The 22,727-nt window shown below is 40.1% G+C and overlaps 3 protein-coding genes across 3 annotated transcripts in view; all 3 read left to right on the top strand.

Moving 5' to 3' along the window:
• The first annotated feature begins 1,920 nt into the window (after positions 1-1,920).
• On the top strand, positions 1,921-3,723 carry LOC138328957 (uncharacterized). The gene is made up of 5 exons (XM_069275665.1): positions 1,921-2,105; positions 2,249-2,345; positions 2,515-2,662; positions 2,820-3,109; positions 3,493-3,723. The coding sequence occupies exons 1-4, from the start codon at positions 2,023-2,025 to the stop codon at positions 3,107-3,109; spliced, it is 618 nt and encodes a 205-aa protein (XP_069131766.1). The 5' UTR covers positions 1,921-2,022; the 3' UTR covers positions 3,493-3,723.
• Positions 3,724-5,607: 1,884 nt separating this feature from the next.
• Positions 5,608-7,458, top strand: LOC138328958 (uncharacterized). Its single transcript, XM_069275666.1, has 5 exons — positions 5,608-5,792; positions 5,935-6,031; positions 6,203-6,350; positions 6,508-6,797; positions 7,182-7,458. The coding sequence occupies exons 1-4, from the start codon at positions 5,710-5,712 to the stop codon at positions 6,795-6,797; spliced, it is 618 nt and encodes a 205-aa protein (XP_069131767.1). The 5' UTR covers positions 5,608-5,709; the 3' UTR covers positions 7,182-7,458.
• A 4,526-nt stretch (positions 7,459-11,984) lies between these two features.
• The window catches only part of LOC138330247 (ligand of Numb protein X 2-like), a 105,438-nt gene continuing 94,695 nt past the window's right edge, over positions 11,985-22,727 (top strand). Inside the window, exons 1-2 of the mRNA XM_069277717.1 lie at positions 11,985-12,061; positions 21,826-22,298. Coding sequence (XP_069133818.1) covers positions 21,889-22,298 — 410 coding nt within the window. The 5' untranslated portion in view covers positions 11,985-12,061; positions 21,826-21,888. The remainder of the gene's footprint in view (positions 12,062-21,825; positions 22,299-22,727) is intronic.

Below are 22,727 nucleotides of genomic sequence, written 5' to 3' on the forward strand. Positions count from 1 at the left end.
TCAACGTAAATTTTAATAACATTTATTTCGATGATATTTTTCCTTTTATGACATGATCAATATTGATCATTGATGCTTTTGGGCGAATTCATTAAAATATGTTGCTATTGACAATCGAGTTTTGTTTTGACTACGTCCTATATCGCGCTTGTGTTACAGTCAAATTTACATGTATGGTCTTCTAATGACGTGTCCGAATTTGGAGGTGGAGGGAAGATAGAGGTAGCAGATCACAGAAGGACAGCATGGTCACGGAGGATATTTGTATAAAGCGAGTGACGTTTGTTTTAAGACATATATACCACAAATTAAAAATCAAGTATATTCTAAAATCGGTCCATCCAATATGGAGGGTTGTATACCAGTTCAACAATTGTTAAATAACCATACACATACTGAGTTAGGCGTTAAATATTACGTAATCCGTCAACCTTACTTGTTCTCCCAAAACACACACACTTCATATACGTGGGAGGCCGTCCTTACATAACCCTGGCTGCGCAAACGTACAGAAAAAATTGCGAGAACTTCTGACATTGTCATAGAAAATAAAGGCGTCTTATTGTGGTCACCAAGGTAGAAATATACTTATCTTCACTTTTATTTTTAAATATGTAATGTAGCCGAGTTCTTCAAGGTGGCTTCCTATGGCCATCGTTTTTCTTGTTGTTAAAATGCACAACAGATACTCCATATCTAATTAAAAAAATAAGGACATTTGATTCTGTAATTATACCTGAAATACCTTTCCAGATAATGATGTCCACGCTGGAAATGTTAACTATTTAATAGGTCAACAAACCAATTCTGAAAGTGTCATGACATCTATTTCAATCGTAGCTGTATCCAAACCTTACCCCTTTCCGGAAGCGGAAGCAACATATGTGATGCGGCATACGACTTCTATAAAGAAAACCTCAAGGACAGTCATCTATACAAAATAACTATTTGTAAACCATCAAATGACAATACCAGGTGTCAACGTTGGTACTTTACAACAGACTCTCCCAATTTCAAGACGTGCACCACACAACGGATTTGTCCCGCCTGATGCTTCATCCCACCAAATCATAAATACATTTGATATTTACACATCATTTTTGTCACGGTAATAACACAGAATTTGTCTCCAATCGACCGCATGATTATTTACTTCTCCGTTGATTTACTTTCCTTCTCTGGTGACTGACAATGGTAGATTTGTTAGATTTATGAAAATAAGGCACATGTCTTAGAAATCTAAATATAGCCGTTAAACTGTGAAAAACATGTGCATGGATGTATATATATATATATACATGTAATTAATATGCACATCATGTGCAATTTCAATATGATATTTAGGCAAATATTTGACCAAATTCTGCGCTTATCTATGCATTTGAAAACAATGGTAACTAAAGCAAAACACCTCATAAATTGCATAATATCATAATTTTTCGACCCGAAATTGCAGTAATCGTACACAAATGTTTCCTTTAAACCTACTTAGAATTGAGGATTCCCTATCACATCGGTAAAATAAGCTTATTTATTATATCCGGTCAATCATGTAGATGTTTCAATAATTTTGCCGAAAACGACGCGCCATTGATTTGGTTTCACGTAAAGCTAGCATTTCCGGCCATGACACACTTCCGAGCGATCCTAATATTGTACTCTCTAACCCATTATAATTATATTTATTTTTCTAAATAATGAAACTTAAATCAAACCCTTGATATTGGATGTACCAATATTAGAATATACTTGATTTTTAATTGCTCATGCATGGTTCAAAACAGGGGCATCCCACTTAATGGAAATATCACCCGGGGCCAGGCCGTTCTCCATGGCCAGGCCGTTTTTCCGTTCATTGCTACTCCAAGCGGAAACAAATAATGTGACGTCATGGTGGTGATGACGAAGGGCCTATTGTGACGTCAAATACTTGTTGCCAGGCTGCTTAGCAATAGGTCATGGCGGAGACGACGGGTTTCTCCGCTACCAGCTCCTTGCCGTTATAATTCCTCGTTTACCAACATGGATATCAAACTTTTCTTGATTTTCTTGGTAATCATTAGCGTCGTGCAGCAAGGCCCTGCTGCCTATAAAGGCATTATGTGGTAAGTTTGGACGATTTTCTGGTGTTTTGTTTTGTCACATTTATAAGCCATGTTCAACTGTACTTTGTACCATGACTTGTTCATGGTATGATTTATTGTGTTATGATACCAACTCTAATACTTTTGTAATTTTATTTGTTCAGCGTGGAGCCCGAGCTAGGATATACCAAAATAATCTCAAATTATTTCACCGCCACAGATTTTCGAAAAGCATGCCCAACACAAGGCGATCTGTTGTGGGTGAGTAGAGTATTAGATCTAAACGAACTCTGATCTTGGCGTATTGTACAATAAATACTATATATGGTGTGTAATAACGCTCGCAGACGCTTCTATCTTGCAACAGTTGAAATATTAGCATGGTACGCAACTCTGGAACTTAGTTCAATAACCATTTTATTTATTTCAGACTATCGGAAATGAGGCATTTTGTACCATTCTTTGTGGAATTGTGTCTCTGGTGATTTCTTACTCACATGCGTACGCACCACTAGTTGGAAAGCGCTCCAAAGAAAGATGGAGAACCGTTTGTTCCATGTTCAGGGAATGGAGAGCTCGTAAGTAGTATTGCTTTTCCTTGTCACTTTTCTCTTCATCTTTCAGTCATAGTGTAAAAAAGAACTAAAAACCCACTTTCTGTGGAATGTGTTTACTAGGCTGTAGTATTCAATGAACATTTTGAGATGTTTTAATCACCCGTTGTCGTTATTTAAGGTCGCTCACTCTGCCGTTATTGTGGCACTGATCCATGCCAGGCCAAGCGTGCTTCGTGGAAGCGCTTCGAGCCCCGTGTGTGGAACCTTGTGGATTTCGAAAAGCGCTCCCATGCAATGAGGATGTTTAGCCAAGGGCTTCAGCTGTCAGTAGAGCTGACAAAGGAGCTCCCATGCGATGAATTATACTGGGCACGGAAGTTCTGCGACTATTTCGAGGAGGAGCATTTAGCTTTGTTCCCGCTGTGTGTCCAGCGCCAAATCAACGCCTGGTACCCAGTGCCTTATTAGGTTGGTACATGTAGCATGTGTCCCTTACAAATAGAGATACACATATTTTCCCGTTTTGTAAAGTCAATCCCCGTCCTCGGAACTCCTGTATTAGTACTCTGTCTACGATAAAAAAAAAACGTCCGTGTCTATTAGTGTAAAGATTATCTAAACATTTCGTTCAACTCAAATTAATGACTGAAAAAATAGAACCAGTTAAGTTTCTTTTGGAAATATTGAAGCATCTGGTAACATGAGGAAATCAGTTTGAAATCAAAATATTTGGGTAAGGAATTTCTATCTTGTCACAAACCCATGTTGTTTTAGATAGCGGAATAAATGAGCATCATTATTACTTGAAATACCTTTTGTACATTGATTAAAGCTTGGATTGTTTATTTCAGATCCTCAAATGATTAGGCAGAGGTGGCGAATATATCGATACAATCTGTTAGTTCCGCTCTGTTTTCATCTCTCATCCTTATCCGTCCGTACTTCCTTCTGAACTATTTGATGTCGTTCCCGAGTGATCGCCGAGTACAGAAGAATGTCGTGTTACCGGACTGTGTTGGTTACTCCTGTGATTTGGAGTGCAATTTTTTTTTCAACGTAAATTTCGATAACATTTATTTCGATGATATTTTTCCTTTTATGACATGATCAATATTGATCATTGATGCTTTTGGGAGAATTCATTAAAATATGTTGCTATTGACAATCGAGTTTTGTTTTGACTACGTCCTATATCGCGCTTGTGTTACAGTCAAATTTACATGTATGGTCTTCTAATGACGTGTCCGAATTTGGAGGTGGAGGGAAGATAGAGGTAGCAGATCACAGAAGGACAGCATGGTCACGGAGGATATTTGTATAAAGCGAGTGACGTTTGTTTTAAGACATATATACCACAAATTAAAAATCAAGTATATTCTAAAATCGGTCCATCCAATATGGAGGGTTGTATACCAGTTCAACAATTGTTAAATAACCATACACATACTGAGTTAGGCGTTAAATATTACGTAATCCGTCAACCTTACTTGTTCTCCAAAACACACACACTTCATATACGTGGGAGGCCGTCCTTACATAACCCTGGCTGCGCAAACGTACAGAAAAAATTGCGAGAACTTCTGACATTGTCATAGAAATAAGGGCGTCTTATTGTGGTCACCATGGTAGAAATATACTTATCTTCACTTTTATTTTTAAATATGTAATGTAGCCGAGTTCTTCAAGGTGGCTTCCTATGGCCATCGTATTTCTTGTTGTTAAAATGCACAACAGATACTCCATATCTAATTAAAAAATAAGGACATTTGATTCTGTAATTATACCTGAAATACCTTTCCAGATAATGATGTCCACGCTGGAAATGTTAACTATTTAATAGGTCAACAAACCAATTCTGAAAGTGTCATGACATCTATTTCAATCGTAGCTGTATCCAAACCTTACCCCTTTCCGGAAGCGGAAGCAACATATGTGATGCGGCATACGACTTCTATAAAGAAAACCTCAAGGACAGTCATCTATACAAAATAACTATTTGTAAACCATCAAATGACAATACCAGGTGTCAACGTTGGTACTTTACAACAGACTCTCCCAATTTCAAGACGTGCACCACACAACGGATTTGTCCCGCCTGATGCTTCATCCCACCAAATCATAAATACATTTGATATTTACACATCATTTTTGTCACGGTAATAACACAGAATTTGTCTCCAATCGACCGCATGATTATTTACTTCTCCGTTGATTTACTTTCCTTCTCTGGTGACTGACAATGGTAGATTTGTTAGATTTATGAAAATAAGGCACATGTCTTAGAAATCTAAATATAGCCGTTAAACTGTGAAAAACATGTGCATGGATGTACATATATATATACATGTAATTAATATGCACATCATGTGCAATTTCAATATGATATTTAGGCAAATATTTGACCAAATTCTGCGCTTATCTATGCATTTGAAAACAATGGTAACTAAAGCAAAACACCTCATAAATTGCATAATATCATAATTTTTCGACCCGAAATTGCAGTAATCGTACACAAATGTTTCCTTTAAACCTACTTAGAATTGAGGATTCCCTATCACATCGGTAAAATAAGCTTATTTATTATATATCCGGTCAATCATGTAGATGTTTCAATAATTTTGCCGAAATACGCGCCATTGATTTGGTTTCACGTAAAGCTAGCATTTCCGGCCATGACACACTTCCGAGCGATCCTAATATTGTACTCTCTAACCCATTATAATTATATTTATTTTTCTAAATAATGAAACTTAAATCAAACCCTTGATATTGGATGTACCAATATTAGCATATACTTGACTTTTAATTGCTCAGGCATGGTTCAAAACAGGGGCATCCCACTTAATGGAAATATCACCCGGGGCCAGGCCGTTCTCCATGGCCAGGCCGTTTTTCCGTTCATTGCTACTCCAAGCGGAAACAAATAATGTGACGTCATGGTGGTGATGACGAAGGGCCTATTGTGACGTCAAATACTTGTTGCCAGGCTGCTTAGCAATAGGTCATGGCGGAGACGACGGGTTTCTCCGCTACCAGCTCCTTGCCGTTATAATTCCTCGTTTACCAACATGGATATCAAACTTTTCTTGATTTTCTTGGTAATCATTAGCGTCGTGCAGCAAGGCCCCGCTGCCTATAAAGGCATTATGTGGTAAGTTTGGACGATTTTCTGGTGTTTTGTTTTGTCACATTTATAAGCCATGTTCAACTAAACTTTGTACCATGACTTGTTCATGGTATGATTTATTGTTTATGATACCAACTTTAATACTTTTGTAATTTTATTTGTTCAGCGTGGAGCCCGAGCTAGGATATACCAAAATAATCTCAAATTATTTCACCGCCACAGATTTTCGAAAAGCATGCCCAACACAAGGCGATCTGCTGTGGGTGAGTAGAGTATTATAAATATAAACGAACTCTGGTCTCGGCGTATTGTACAATAAATACTATAAATGGTGTGTAATAACGCGCGCAGACGCTTCTATCTTGCAACAGTTGAAATATTAGCATGGTACGCAACTCTGGAACTTAGTTCAATAACCATTTTATTTATTTCAGACTATCGGAAAAGAGGCATTTTGTACCATTCTTTGTGGAATTGTGTCTCTGGTGATTTCTTACTCACATGCGTACGCACCACTAGTTGGAAAGCGCTCCAAAGAAAGATGGAGAACCGTTTGTTCCATGTTCAGGGAATGGAGAGCTCGTAAGTAGTATTGCTATTCCTTGTCACTTTTCTCTTCATCTTTCAGTCATTGTGTAAAAAAGAACTAAAAACCCACTTTCTGTGGAATGTGTTTACAAGGCTGTAGTATTCAATGAACATTTTGAGATGTTTTAATCACCCGTTGTCGTTATTTAAGGTCGCTCACTCTGCCGTTATTGTGGCACTGATCCATGCCAGGCCAAGCGTGCTTCGTGGAAGCGCTTCGAGCCCCGTGTGTGGAACCTTGTGGATTTCGAAAAGCGCTCCCATGCAATGAGGATGTTTAGCCAAGGGCTTCAGCTGTCAGTAGAGCTGACAAAGGAGCTCCCATGCGATGAATTATACTGGGCACGGAAGTTCTGCGACTATTTCGAGGAGGAGCATTTAGCTTTGTTCCCGCTGTGTGTCCAGCGCCAAATCAACGCCTGGTACCCAGTGCCTTATTAGGTTTGTACATGTAGCATGTGTCCCTTACAAATAGAGATACACATATTGTCCCGTTTTGTAAAGTCAATCCCCGTCCTCGGAACTCCTGTATTAGTACTCTGTCTACGATAAAAAAAAAAACGTCCGTGTCTATTAGTGTAAAGATTATCTAAACATTTCGTTCAACTCAAATTAATGACTGAAAAAATAGAACCAGTTAAGTTTCTTTTGGAAATATTGAAGCATCTGGTAACATGAGGAAATCAGTTTGAAATCAAAATATTTGGGTAAGGAATTTCTATCCTGTCACAAACCCATGTTGTTTTAGATAGCGGAATAAATGAGCATCATTATTACTTGAAATACCTTTTGTACATTGATTAAAGCTTGGATTGTTTATTTCAGATCCTCAAATGATTAGGCAGAGGTGGCGAATATATCGATACAACCTGTTCGTTCCGCTCTGTTTTCATCTCTCATCCTTATCCGTCCGTACTTCCTTTTGAACTATTTGATGTCGTTCCGAGTGATCGCCGAGTACAGAAGAATGTCGTGTTACCGGACTGTGTTGGTTACTCCTGTGATTTGGAGTGCATTTTTTTTTCAACGTAAATTTCGATAACATTTATTTCGATGATATTTTTCCTTTTATGACATGATCAATATTGATCATTGATGCTTTTGGGAGAATTCATTAAAATATGTTGCTATTGACAATCGAGTTTTGTTTTGACTACGTCCTATATCGCGCTTGTGTTACAGTCAAATTTACAAGTATGGTCTTCTAATGACGTGTCGGAATTTGGAGGTGAAGGGAAGATAGAGGCAGCAGATCACAGAAGGACAATGGTCACGGAGGGTATTTGTATAAAGCGAGTGACGTTTGTTTTAAGACATATATACCACAAATTAAAAATCAAGTATATTCTAAAATCGGTCCATCCAATATGGAGGGTTGTATACCAGTTCAACAATTGTTAAATAACCATACACATACTGGGTTAGGCGTTAAATATTACGTAATCCGTCAACCTTACTTGTTCTCCCAAAACACACACACACACTTCAAACACGGAACACATCGCATACGTGGGATGTGTTCCGTATCGCATTCCGTCCTTACATAATCCTGGCTGCGCAAACGTAAAGAAAAAATTGCGAGAATTTCTGACATTGTCATAGAAATTAAGGCGTCTAATTGTGGTCACTATTATTTAAGTCCCGGTCGCGCTGAAGAGCGGATTAATTACGGATGAATTTAGTTTACAAATTTTGGCCGTTCGTTGTCATCCGCAACAAATTTGCTAACAATAACAAATTTTCAAGCATTAATTACGGATATATTAATAACATTCTGTGAATTTATTACGAACGAATGCGGATATTTCACGAATAAAAGCGAATACGATAACGGATGCTCTCCCGTTAGGGGTACAATCGGTAAGATTATCCAACAATGCGGATACATAACAAACAATTACGAATATGTAACGCATATATTACATTGAGTAAATAGATTGGAAGTATTGCGATTGTTACGGAAATATTACGAATCTATTAATAATGCATTGCGCAGATGTTGCGGAAAGAACGATTGCATTGCGCATTTAGGGTATCTGAATTATGATGGTGTAAAAGAAGCTCGCTCTAGCCTTTCGGTATCGCTTTTCACAACAGCACGACTGCGACAAATTAAAAGATAAGCAAATTGCAACTTTCATCCTACCTTCTCCAGATACAAAGAAGGTCCGGTCTGTTTCAAATTTAAATCATGGCAGACTCCTTTTTCTTTTCTGTCTTTGAAACAATTTCATGATTTGAACAAGTTGATTGATATGTTGTTGGATACCATTGTTACGCTGCATTGATATTATTGCCGAGGACCCATTATTACACCTGTACTTCTCGAAGGACTGGAAATGATAGACAAATATGTCGATTTTTGCCATATTTATACAGTAGTTTTTGTTTACGCAACACGTTTGTGTTACAATCGCAAATTATTCTCAAATCAAATGCAAAACAGACGCAATACAAACGCTGAACTCAATATGCATTCGCTACGAATTATTTTAATTCGTGATGTCAACGTGTTGGGTACGCTATATACTCGTTTTAAACACTGTCCCAGTTCGCTATTAAGCCGCAAAACCCTGTCAGCTGCGGATATCAACGAATAACAGCGGATATACAGCGCATAAAATAAGCATGTATTGAGTATATATTGCGAACGAATAGCGTATCTAATACGAATGATTTCGCAATCAAAATTTTGTGCAGTTCAAAAATCATGGGAACGGAAAAAACATGTCATTGCGGATAATTACGGACGTGTGTGGATGCTGGGCGACAGATACAAGTCCGATTTACGAATATTGCGTATGTTCAGCGAATATCAGCCAATTTAATGCGCATTGCATTCGTAATGCGCATTGCATTCGCAAATCTTCCTAAACGCCAGTGGGACTGGGCCTTAAAGATATGCCCGCCGATAGGTCTAGATCTGCCGAGTTCATACCCTTGATACTAAAATATATAAGTGTATACTGTTGATTAAAAAATATCGTACGTTGTCAGTATAATGTGACCGGGTGGGGTGTGTTGCTTGATGTCTTCGGCAGCATGCTTCAGTGATATAGCACTATAAAAATGGCAACAGTTCCACTATACAAGAAGTCACAACATGAATATACCGCAGTCTCCCAAAACACGCACCTCGCACAACATACACGCAACACACGGCATACATGGGAGGCCGTCCTTACATGACCATAGCTGTTAATAGCACGTTAATTAATCAAACAAGCAAACAATTAAAAAATTTCGTGCCAGGTCCCCGTGATACAAAGGTCACAGTATATTGTACATGTATACAACACACATTGGGAAACCAGTTAACTTGTTCACTTGCCCTGTCCATATCATAAATATTTACATCCCCGCTTCACTTATATAAAGACAGAACGAATTGTCATTGGGGTCATAATGGCCAGGTTCAATCTTTGGGCTAAAAAATCCCCCCCCCCCGGAACATGGTTTTACCTCCAAAGTCGAAAACCACATTGAATTTCATAAATATATATTTGCATCTGTTTTTTGTAGTAAAAACGTAGTAAGACAAGTCACGTGCTTATACCTCATTCATACCATTGGTCAAAATATAGAAATGTATTATGGGTAACTAGTGATCACATGATTGTGTGTTTACTTCCAAATATAGTGGTAGTTTGCGTTCCATTTTTTCGGAAAAAATGATTTATTTGAAAATATATAAGGCTCCAGAATGTTATTGTACATTACATGCGTTTCGATTTGACTTGCACATATGTACTATTTTACTATCAATAATGTTCTGAAATCAGATATAAAAGTGTCATTTCCACGTTTTATCTTTAAACGATATAATGCGAATTGACAAATTCAATTGGTCTAACCGTCTAATCTAGGATCAGCGAAGATCGGCTTCTCCCGGCTAAATTCGTGGAATTCTAAATTTATTTATATTTACCTGCTTTAGGTTTCAGAACAAATAAATATAACACAAAGAAAATAAGATCCCCGTCAAAAGGCCAAATTATACTTAAAAATACCAGGTCAGAGAAATAACTATATTTGGAAGTAAACACACAATCATGTGATCACTAGTTACTCATAATACAATTTTCCATATTCGACCAATGGCATGAATGAGGTATAAGCACGTGACTTGTTTTACTACGTTTTACTACGTTTTACTACAAAGAGCCCGTGTTTTGTACCTTTATGGGGGAAAACCCCAGCGGATCAGGGTTTCATTTCCAGCATTTGAAGTTGCTAAGCAGTTTTATCATATCATTGTTTAATTTCCATATTCTTTCCAACTAAATGGTTAAGCTTCCGCGTAGCCCAATTAGCTTTTTGGGACGCTAATACTTATTTCCTGTTATACACTGCATACTTCCAACCTCTCACAAACGAAAAGTGTGGCCAATTAACCCATAATCCCCTTTCATGGCCAATCAGGCTTACTTGACCATGAAAGGGGCTGGAGATGTGTGCAGTCGACTATGACTTGTTCAAACATGTCTTTATGTCTAATATTATCTTTTTATTTTATTATACTCTATTAAATTTTTTTTTATTTTCATTATCTTTTTTTAATATTAAAATATTTTGAATTCATATCAAAAGAACAACTACGTGTACATTGTAGATCTTTCTAAAATAGACATAAAATGGGTGTCCGTGTGCTTACTTATTTGTTCGGGTTTATTATTAATTAAAGTGCTCCAATTACATGTAACTGACGTGTACACTTCAATGTAAAAAGTCCGCTATATTTCTCACTTGAATGCTTTATTTTTAAACACATATACAGTAACTGTATATTAAAGATTCTTCAACGCGGACAGGGCATAAACGATACTCATCATTTGAACAATAATTGGCATTTATTCGTATATGCAAATTAATTAACACACACACATACACACACACACACACACATACACATAATAATATAAAACAGCGACGTATAGAGTATCTAAGTCTCTGTATAAAATAATTTATTTTGCTTTTGGTGCATGGTGATGCCCAATCAGTACTTCACTCAATATACAATAGGACAGAGTGCCACGTACTTTTTTCGGGATACAATTAATTATTTTAAACATTTTTATCTTGAAGTAAAGTTAGAAGCTCAAATTTTTCAATGGTTGTAATGGTGTAAAGTAATTATAAGATGATGTTAAGTAAGTAACTTTTGTAACTGAAGATAAATAAATATACGTCTGCTCCTAATTTGGATAGAGAAAAAATACCATTTGTCAGCGGTGGAGCATTTTTAATCTTACCAGATATTTAAATACCAAATAATTGATAAATTATACAGGTTTATACAGTATCTTTCATCGTACAAATTACATCTCTTTAACGTCACAGATATATAGATAAAGCTTTACTTTTAAAAGTGAAAATATTGGTAAAAATAAGTGATTTTTTCAGCACTTGTATCATACATTTTGAAAAAAAAAATCATTGTTGTTGTGTTTTTTTCCTTTCTTTTTTTTTGAAATCATCATAATTTTAAAATCAATATAAGTCTAATCTTTGACACATATTCCAAACGAAACTGAAACATCAGAAGAAAATACCATCAACAGCTGATTACCCCTTATGGAGCCTCTGGCATTTCTCGCCCGGATATGACATCATGCTTCTACTTTCAGACAGGAAATGGATGTGCTTGAAATGTGAGTGTCTCGCCGAAATATGCAAGGTGATAAATATCTTCTATTTCTTCAAAGGTAATGTTTTCTTTATCTCTTGGTAAATTATTGAAATGATGTGATACTTTTCTAATAACCAGGAGCGTATTCAAAGCAATGCTAGGCTTGTTTTTCGAGAAATCTGCATGAATTTACCCTATGTTTACGTTCTGTTTACATTCGATACTCCTCTTGAACTTTCATATTGTAACACGTGCTTTTTGACATCCTTTCGTCATATTCATTTATAGAGATACTGTTCTGAATATTATACTTTTATTGCAAAATAACAGAGTTCATAATCATCTAAAGTAAAATTTGCTTTCCTTTCGTTGTTTTTGTCATTTAGTTCTTTTAATTTTCCATTTGAGGACATTTTCAGAATGTGCACACGAGGAATTTCTTACATTCCTTTGACATTCCATTGTTATTTATTCATGACATATTATGGGATTTCATCTGTCCTTTGAAACAGTGATGTCTGGTACAGCTTCATAAGCCTTGAGATAAAAGCCCTGTATTTAAGGAAGTTAATGTAAAACTCAAGTTCTACATTACACATATTACTTTGTGACAATATAGAATATTTATATAGAACCTATTATTGATACTCAATTTTGATTTACAAATTCGTACATATGAAAGTATGCCAGTACATTGTATGTATTTTTGTCTGTATACAATAACATTTGATTCCTGAATGTGAGGACTTGGTACTGAACATACTTCTGTCCTTCTAACTGTTATTGAAACTGATTTTATATTACTATGTAAATTTATATGTACTAATTATATAAGATTTGAATGAGATATAACACGAAAAGATGTAGGTCTATATTTTTGATTTCAGACAATTTTAGTACTTTTTTGATGTACACAAAATGAACAATGTATGGTAAGAATGTATTGGACACATCCTTCAGCTAGTGTCTGGTTTAAACACTTCCCCCATATATGGACCCTGATCATGATCCCTATTGATGTCCCTAGAACATATGTCCTTATATGACCATATGTTAGTGTCCCCCTAGAAATCCTGTCCTTCATATGACTGGACTATTCGGTGTCCCCCTAGAAACCTTGTCCTCTATATGACCATGACTATATGACCCCCTTGAAACCTGTCTCATTTATACCTGACTATTGGTGTCCCCCCTAGAAACCTGTACTCATTTGACCCTGACTATTATGTGCTGTCCCCCTAAGATAACCTGTCCTCATTTTGACCTGCCTGATTAGTAATCCCCCTAGAGATCTTTGTCTTCATGATGATCCCTGTACTATTAAATGTCCCACTAGAAAACCTGTTCATCATTGACCTGACTATTAGTGTTCTCCCTAGAAAACCTGTCCCTCATATGACCCTCCTTGACTATTGGTGTCCCCCTAGGAAACCTGTCCTCATATTGACCCTGACTATTGATGTCCCATAGGAAAACTGTTCTCATATGACCCTGAACTATTGGATGTCCCCCTAGAACACCTATCTCATATGAACCCTGTATTTGTGTCCCCTAGAGACCTGTCCTCATATGACCCTGTGTTGGTGTCCCCCACCCCTAGACACCTGTCCCTCATATGACACTCCTGATATTGTTGTGTCCCACTAGACACCTTGTCCTCATATGACCCTGTGTTGGTGTCCCCCTAGACACCTGTCCTCATATGACCCTGTGTTGGTGTCCCCTAGTAGACCTGTCCTCATATGAACCCTGTGTTGGTGTCCCCCTAGACACCTGTCCTCATATGGCCTGACCCTGTGTTGGTGTCCCCTAGACACTGTCCTCATATGACCCTGTGTTGGTGTCCCCCTAGACACCTGTCCTCATATGACCCTGTGTTGGTGTCCCCTAGACACCTGTCCTCATATGATCCCTGTGTTGGTGTCCCCTAACACCTGTCCTCATATGGCCCTGTGTTGGTGTCCCCTAGACACCTGTCCTCATATGACCCTGTGTTGGTGTCCCCTAGACACCTGTCCTCATATGACCCTGTGTTGGTGTCCCCTAGACACCTGTCCTCATATGACCCTGTGTTGGTGTCCCCTAGACACACTGTCCTCATATGATCCTGTGTTGGTGTCCCCTAGACACCTGTCCTCATATAGACCCTGTGTTGGTGTCCCCCTAGACACCTGTCCTCTATGACCCTGTGTTGGTGTCCCCCTAGACACCTGTCCTCATATGACCCTGTGTTGGTGTCCCCCCTAGACACCTGTCCTCATATGACCCTGTGTTGGTGTCCCCCTATACACCTGTCCTCATATGACCCTGTGTTGGTGTCCCCTTAAACACCTGTCCTCATATGACCCTGTGTTGGTGTCCCCCTAGACACCTGTCCTCATATGACCTGTGTTGGTGTCCCCCTAGAACACCTGTCCTCATATGACCCCTGTGTTTGTGTCCCTAGACACCTGTCCTCATATGACCCCTGTGTTGGTGTCCCCCTAGACACCTGTCCTCATATGACCCTGTGTTGGTGTCCCCCTAGACACCTGTCCTCATATGACCCTGTGTTGGTGTCCCCTAGACACCTGTCCTCATATGACCCTGTGTTGGTGTCCCCCTAGACCTGTCCTCATATGACCCCTGTGTTGGGTGTCCCCCCTAGACACCTGTCCTCATATGGCCCTGTGTTGGTGTCTCCCCTAGACACCTGTCCTCATATGACCCTGTGTTGGTGTCCCTCTAGACACCTGTCCTCATATGACCCTGTGTTGGTGTCCCCCTAGACACTGTCCTCATATGACCCTGTGTTGGTGTCCCCCTAGACACCTGTCCTCATATGACCCTGAGTTGGTGTCCCCTAGACACCTGTGTCCTCATATGACCCTGTGTTGGTGTCCCCCTAGACACCTGTCCTCATATGGCCTGTGTTGGTGTCCCCTAGACACCTGTCCTCATATGACCCTGTGTTGGTGTCCTCCTAGACACCTGTCCTCATATGACCCTGTGTTGGTGTCCCCCTAGACACCTGTCCTCATATGACCCTGTGGTTGGTGTCCCCCTAGACACTTGTCCTCATATGGGCCCTGTGTTGGTGTCCCCCTAGACACCTGTCCTCATATGACCCTGTGTTGGTGTCCCCCCTAGACACCTGTCCTCATATGACCCTGTGTTTGGTGTCCCCCTACCTGTCCTAGAAACCCTGTGTTGTCCTCATATGACCCTGTGTTGGTGTCCCCCCTAAGACACCTGTCCTCATATGACCCCTGTGTTGGTGTCCCCCTAGACAACCTAGACATGTGTCCTCATATGACCCTGTGTTGGTGTCCCCCTAGACACCTGTCCCTCATATGACCCTGTGTTGGTGTCCCCCTAGACACCTGTCCTCATATGACCCTGTGTTGGTGTCCCCTAGACACACTTGTCCTCATATGACCCTGTGTATGGTGTCCCCCTAGACACCTGTCCTCATATGACCCTGTGTTTGGTGTCCCCTAGATAAACCGACTGTCCTCATATGACCCTGTGTTGGTGTCCCCCTAGACACCTGTCCTCATATGGACCCTATGTTGGTGCCCCCCCTTAGACACCTGTCCTCATATTGACCCTGTGTTATTAGTGTCCCCTATAGACACCTGTCCTCATATGGCCCTGTGTATTGGTGTCCCCCTAGACACCTGTCCTCATATGACCCTGTGTATGGTGTCCCCCTAGGACACCTGTTGTACCTCAATTTGACCCTGACTATTGGTGTCCCCCTTAGAAACCTGACCGCATATGACCCTGACTATTGGTGTCCCCCTTGAATCTGTCCTCATATGACCCTGCCTATTAGTATCCTCCTAGAAACCTGTCTTTCAGTATGACCCTGAACTATTGTGTCCCCCTGAAACCTATCTCATATGACCTGCAGACTATTGTGTCTCCCTAGAAACCTGTCCTCATATGGACCCTGACTATTGGTTTTGTCCCCCCTAGAAACCTGTCTCATCATATGAACCCTGACATATTGATGGTGTCCCCTAGAAAAACCTGTCCTTCAAATGACCCTGACTATTGATGTACCCCTAGAAACCCATCATCATATGACCCTGACATATTTGTGTCACCCTGAAAGAAACCTGTCCTCATTTGGACCCTGCCCTATTAGTATTCACCCATCGACACCTGTCTTCATATGACCCTGGACTATTGGTGTCCCCCTAGGAAACCTATCATGATTATGACCCTGACTATTAGTGTCTCCTAGGATACCTTGTCCTTCTATCATGACCCTGACTATTGGTGTCTCAGCTAGAAACTTGTCCTCATTTGACCCTGACTTTTGATGTCCCCTCGAAGAAACCTGTTCCTCATATGTCCCTTGGACTATTGATGTCCGCATAGAAAACCTATCATCATATGACCCTGGCCGACTATTGGTGTGTCCCCTAGCAACCTTGTCCTCATATGACACTTGACTTATTTGTGGTCACCCTAGAAACCTGTCCTCATTATGACCCCTAACTATTGTGTCCCGCTAGAAACCTGTCCTGGTATGACCTGACTTATTGGTGGTCCCCTAGAAACCTGTCATCATATGACCCCTGGAATATTTAGTGTCCTCCCTAGGAAACCTGTATCCTCATATGGACCCTAACTTATTGGTGTTGTCTCGAAAAACCTGTCCTTCATATGAAGACTGACTATTGGTGTCCCTTAGATACCTGTACTCCTATGACCCTGACTATTGGTGTCCCCTTAGAAAACCTGTCCTCTTTTGACCCTGGACAATTTGGTGTCAGCATAGAAAATATATCCTCATATGACCCTTCTGACTATTGGTGTCCCCCCTTACAAACTGTCCTCATATGACCCTGGACAAATGGTCTTGTCCGCCTAGAAAGCCTCTATCACTCATATAACCCTGACTATTGGTGTTTCCCTAGAAAATTGTCCTCATATGACCCTGGACTATTGGACTGTCCCTCCTAGAAAAACTGTCATCAAATGACTGACATATTGGAGTCCTCTAGCAACCTGTTATCATATGACCCTAACTTTTGGTGTCGCTCTAGAAAACCTGTTCTCATTATGACCCTGACTATTGGTGTCCCCCTAGGAAACCTGTCCTCATATGACCCTGACTATTAGTGGTGTCTCCCTAGCAAACCTGTTCCCTCATATGGACCCTGCCTATTAGTATACCTCTAGAAACTGACCTCATATGACCCTGACTATTGGTGTCCCCTAAAAGCCTGTCCTCTTAAGACCCCGACTATCTGGTGTTCCCCCTAGAAACCTGTCCTAGTATGACCCTGAACTATTGGTTATCCCCTTAGAAACCGGTCCTACATATGACACTGGACTATTGGTGTCCCCCCTAGAAACCTGTTCCTCATATGGACCCTGGACTATTGGTGGTGGTGTCCCCCTAGACACCTGTCCTCATATGACCCTGTGTTGGTGTCCCCCTAGACACCTGTCCTCATATGACCCTGTGTTGGTGTCCCCCTAGACACCTGTCCTCATATGACCCTGTGTTGGTGTCCCCCTAGACACCTGTCCTCATATGACCCTGTGTTGGTGTCCCCCTAGACACCTGTCCTCATATGACCCTGTGTTGGTGTCCCCCTAGACACCTGTCCTCATATGACCCTGTGTTGGTGTCCCCCTAGACACCTGTCCTCATATGACCCTCATACTGTTGAATGTCCCCCTAGACACCTGTCCTCATATGACCCTGTGTTGGTGTCCCCCTAGACACCTGTCCTCATATGACCCTGTGTTGGTGTCCCCCTAGACACCTGTCCTCATATGACCCTGTGTTGGTGTCCCCCTAGACACCTGTCCTCATATGACCCTGTGTTGGTGTCCCCCTAGACACCTGTCCTCATATGACCCTGTGTTGGTGTCCCCCTAGACACCTGTCCTCATATGACCCTGTGTTGGTGTCCCCCTAGACACCTGTCCTCATATGACCCTGACTGTTGGTGTCCCCCTAGACACCTGTCCTCATATGACCCTGTGTTGGTGTCCCCCTAGACACCTGTCCTCATATGACCCTGTGTTGGTGTCCCCCTAGACACCTGTCCTCATATGACCCTGTGTTGGTGTCCCCCTAGACACCGGTCCTCATATGACCCTGTGTTGGTGTCCCCCTAGACACCTGTCCTCATATGGCCCTGTGTTGGTGTCCCCCTAGACACCTGTCCTCATATGACCCTGTGTTGGTGTCCCCCTAGACACCTGTCCTCATATGACCCTGTGTTGGTGTCCCCCTAGACACCTGTCCTCATATGACCCTGTGTTGGTGTCCCCCTAGACACCTGTCCTCATATGACCCTGTGTTGGTGTCCCCCTAGACACCTGTCCTCATATGACCCTGTGTTGGTGTCCCCCTAGACACCTGTCCTCATATGACCCTGTGTTGGTGTCCCCTATACACCTGTCCTCATATGACCCTGTGTTGGTGTCCCCCTAGACACCTGTCCTCATATGACCCTGTGTTGGTGTCCCCCTAGACACCTGTCCTCATATGACCCTGTGTTGGTGTCCCCCTAGACACCTGTCCTCATATGACCCTGTGTTGGTGTCCCCCTAGACACCTGTCCTCATATGACCCTGTGTTGGTGTCCCCCTAGACACCTGTCCTCATATGACCCTGTGTTGGTGTCCCCCTAGACACCTGTCCTCATATGACCCTGTGTTGGTGTCCCCCTAGACACCTGTCCTCATATGACCCTGTGTTGGTGTCCCCCTAGACACCTGTCCTCATATGACCCTGTGTTGGTGTCCCCCTAGACACCTGTCCTCATATGACCCTGTGTTGGTGTCCCCCTAGACACCTGTCCTCATATGACCCTGTGTTGGTGTCCCCCTAGACACCTGTCCTCATATGACCCTGTGTTGGTGTCCCCCTAGACACCTGTCCTCATATGACCCTGTGTTGGTGTCCCCCTAGACACCTGTCCTCATATGGCCCTGTGTTGGTGTCCCCCTAGACACCTGTCCTCATATGACCCTGTGTTGGTGTCCCCCTAGACACCTGTCCTCACTTAATGAGCTGTGTTGGTGTCCCTAGACTCCTGTCCTCATATGACTCTGTTTTATGTGTCCCTAGACACCGGTCCTCATATGGCCCTGTGTTGGTGTCCCCCTATAAACACATGTCATTATATGACCCTGTACGTGTTGGTGTCCCTCTAGACACCTGTCCTCATATGACCCTACAACATGTATAGGTGACACATATTCATCATCATATGACCTTACGTTTTTAGCTCATGACCTCGTTTGATCCTGACTGTTGTTTGATAAACACCTGTAGTTATGCACCATCTTGACTTTTTTTTTCATCCTTGAATAAAAATGATTGCATATATAAACAAATATGATGTGTAATCAAGACATTTTTAAAAAAAAGATATATGACAAAATGATTTCTTATTTGTTTAAAAATTTCCATTTAATTATAACATCCTTCAAACTATTTTTTTTCTTTTTTTTTTTTGTGGATTATGTAATAAAAATGACACTTCAGCAATGAGACACGTGATACCCGGTAACGTTTGTGCGTGACTAGTATCTCCAGTGGTGATGGAACATAACTCTTTGTAAACTTCCCGCTGAAATGACGTTAGTGCGGGATATTATCTTTTGACGTACGTAATTCCATCACCAATATAAACAACAGTCCTGCACAAACGACGTAATTAATCCCATTAAGGTACTTGAGTATTTGGAACCACATTTATTATTTGAATTGTTGATTCAGGAAAAATTTAAAAGCTATTTTTGAATTAAGATTTGATTTACATAAGTGTTTCTTACAGATAAAAACTCCAGAAAATGTCTTCCATTTTGTGCTTGAAACATTATTTGTAAACAAATGTATAGACATTGTATATATTGAACAGCCATTAATACTATGTTTATTTTGTAATACTGGTAGACCTGAATGAAAGGGAAACCTTAGGCTGTTTGTTTTATGAATAATTGAACGCTAATCAACAAAATGATATTGATGTATAACATCAGCAGACGACAGTTGGTGCCAGTGGATATGTCGAGGACAATTGCTACGGTCATTACTAGTCGTTATAATGCGAATCTGGTTACATGTACGAATTGTTTACGGTCACACGTTGTTATTATGAATGATTCATAGTGCAAAGTTAGAAATATGTAGAGAAGGTTATTATATATGATATGGCTTAATGTTTGATTAAAGGTCATTTAAGTTAAGCATATGGCAGGTTTCGATGTTTTGGGAAAACTGGAGTTCCTTGAGAAAATCACTGATCTATGTGTATACAAATTAAATACAGTCTAATAGAACATGTAAAAGGAGCGGGTCGGTGTGGTTTGTAGATAGTGTTAAACATGGTCTGTGTCACTCAGCTGATGGAGCATGCTTCTTTGGCTCAGTAGGTAGAGCCTAAGTTTTTTACACTAGAGTCCTGTGTTTGAGTCCTGGGCAAAATGTGTATTTTCTCTGTTCTTCTACAAACATATGTATACCTGTGTACATGTATGTACTAACAAAGAGATGAACCCAGAAAGTCTGGCCTGGCGTCTTGTATAATGTTGACCCAAATCAATTAATTTACAAATAATACTTATAGGATACGTTACAATTCCAAGCAGAAAATTGATTCTGATGTATAGGTAAACTAATAACTTATAAGATATATATATATGTCTAAATTCAAACCAACATAGATTTCTGTCCGTGTACAGCAGTGTAACATTATATACACAGATGCAAATCGATAAAACCTTGTATTAACATAAAACAGTTGTTGTGAATACAATGAAACACAATCAATCCATAATGATAAATTACTGGTAATTGTCACGTCGACAATTAGCTTGAAGAATGGAAATCACACGTAACAGTAATTACTATGAAACCAAATTACTCTTGTATTGATTAGAAGCCTAGAGCATGGATCAGGGGAGGTAAGTTTTAGTAACCGTCACCATATCAGAGGAGGTAACTTTTATAAGCTGACATCTTGTCAGGGGAAGTAACTCTACTGACATAATGTCAAGGAAATTTTTTACTAGTAGATAAATTGTAATATCAAGATATGTTCTTTAAGAAAAGACTTATTTCTATACAAATGTAATATATATATGCTATTCTGCATGCTGACAAATGGTTTTTTTTCTCTGTCAAAAACAGGAGAAGACCAATTAGTTTTTTTTCCTTCAGTTACAAAAGTTACCTACATACTTTACACCATTGAAAGGTTTGAGTTTTATTTTTCTTGAAATTAAAAATATTAAAAATAATTAATTGCGTCCCGAAAAAATTCACAGCACAATATCCATATGGAATGAAGTATTGATTGTGCATGCACCAGAAGTAAAATAAATTATTCTATATTATTTTTGCTTTAATTAGACATATATATATTTACAAGATTATAAACACCAACTATTTTTCAAATGATGAGTATCATTTATGCTCTGTCAGCGATGGAGCAACTTTAATAATGGGTATACCTCTGCCATGAAATGTCTGGCTTCCATGTAAGGGGGCATAACTCTTACAGTTCTATCTCATCATCTGTTGTGTACATGTAGTTAGAATTGATAGATTTTAGGGTAGTGACAAAATCTATATAGAGTTGGTTGACAGGAGAATCTGTGGTATGTGTATACCGGTAAATATTTTTTTCGATTCTATGCTTGATTTCATGGTATTTCTATGTTTACATAAACATAAAGTTTCGTATAATAGTTCTTTCTTTAAACTGGATAAAAATCTTGTGTCTATTACCAGAATCTGATAACATTTGAATTGGTTATCAAAAATATTTGATCGCAATCAAGTTGAAATTGAGTGTTATCTCCCTTTGTATATTTCAGTTAACTTCACCATGAGATGACATAGCGTTGCCGAGGTACAATAAGGTACACAAACATTCCAGTATGGAGGCTGGGGCCACGGCCGGGGGATCCTCCGGGAATGCCCAATCATCGCCGGCATCAGCAGCTGCAGCCGCGGCAAAGTCACTCCTATATCACGATTACGCAAACGACTCAAAACTTTCCATCTCTCTCCGTCGCTACAAGCTCAAGGACCAGGTGGTGTGTCCTAACTGTGGTCAGTTCCACGAGCCCCAAGGGACCCACCTGTATGACTACCATCAGGCAGTGGATGAGGACTTGATGTGTCAGATTTGTCTACAGCCGCTGGTCAACCCACTGGACACTCGCTGCGGTCACACATTCTGTTCGCGATGTCTACATAACTACCTCAAGATCCAAAGCCAGTGCCCCGTGGACCGACAGCGCCTTGTGGACGCAGATATACAACAATCCAGTATACTAGTCAGGAGGTAAGTCATATTGAGGTCACCATTATTGACGACGTCACTATACATCAAATGTCATGTAATATGACCTCACAATACATCAAATGTCATGTAATATGACCTTACAATACATCAAATGTTGTGTAATATGACATCATGATACATCAAATGTCGTGTAATATGACATCATAATACATCAAATGTTTTCTAACATGACGTCACAATGCTATGTATAAATCAAATGTCAGGAAACATGACATCGCATTATATACAATGCATCAAATGTCATATAATATGACGTCACTATTCAGGCTTTCTTACCCTGCTACGTGTGCAAAAAAAACACATGTACTTTGCACACTTTTTTTGGCCATTGACAGGCTTAACTGACCAGAAAGGAATGGGAGAATATTTACTTCAGTTTGTGGAAAACTTAATAAGAATTTTAAAAAT

The sequence above is a fragment of the Argopecten irradians genome, chromosome 8 (assembly GCF_041381155.1).
Source record: "Argopecten irradians isolate NY chromosome 8, Ai_NY, whole genome shotgun sequence".
NCBI lineage: Eukaryota > Metazoa > Mollusca > Bivalvia > Pectinida > Pectinidae > Argopecten > Argopecten irradians.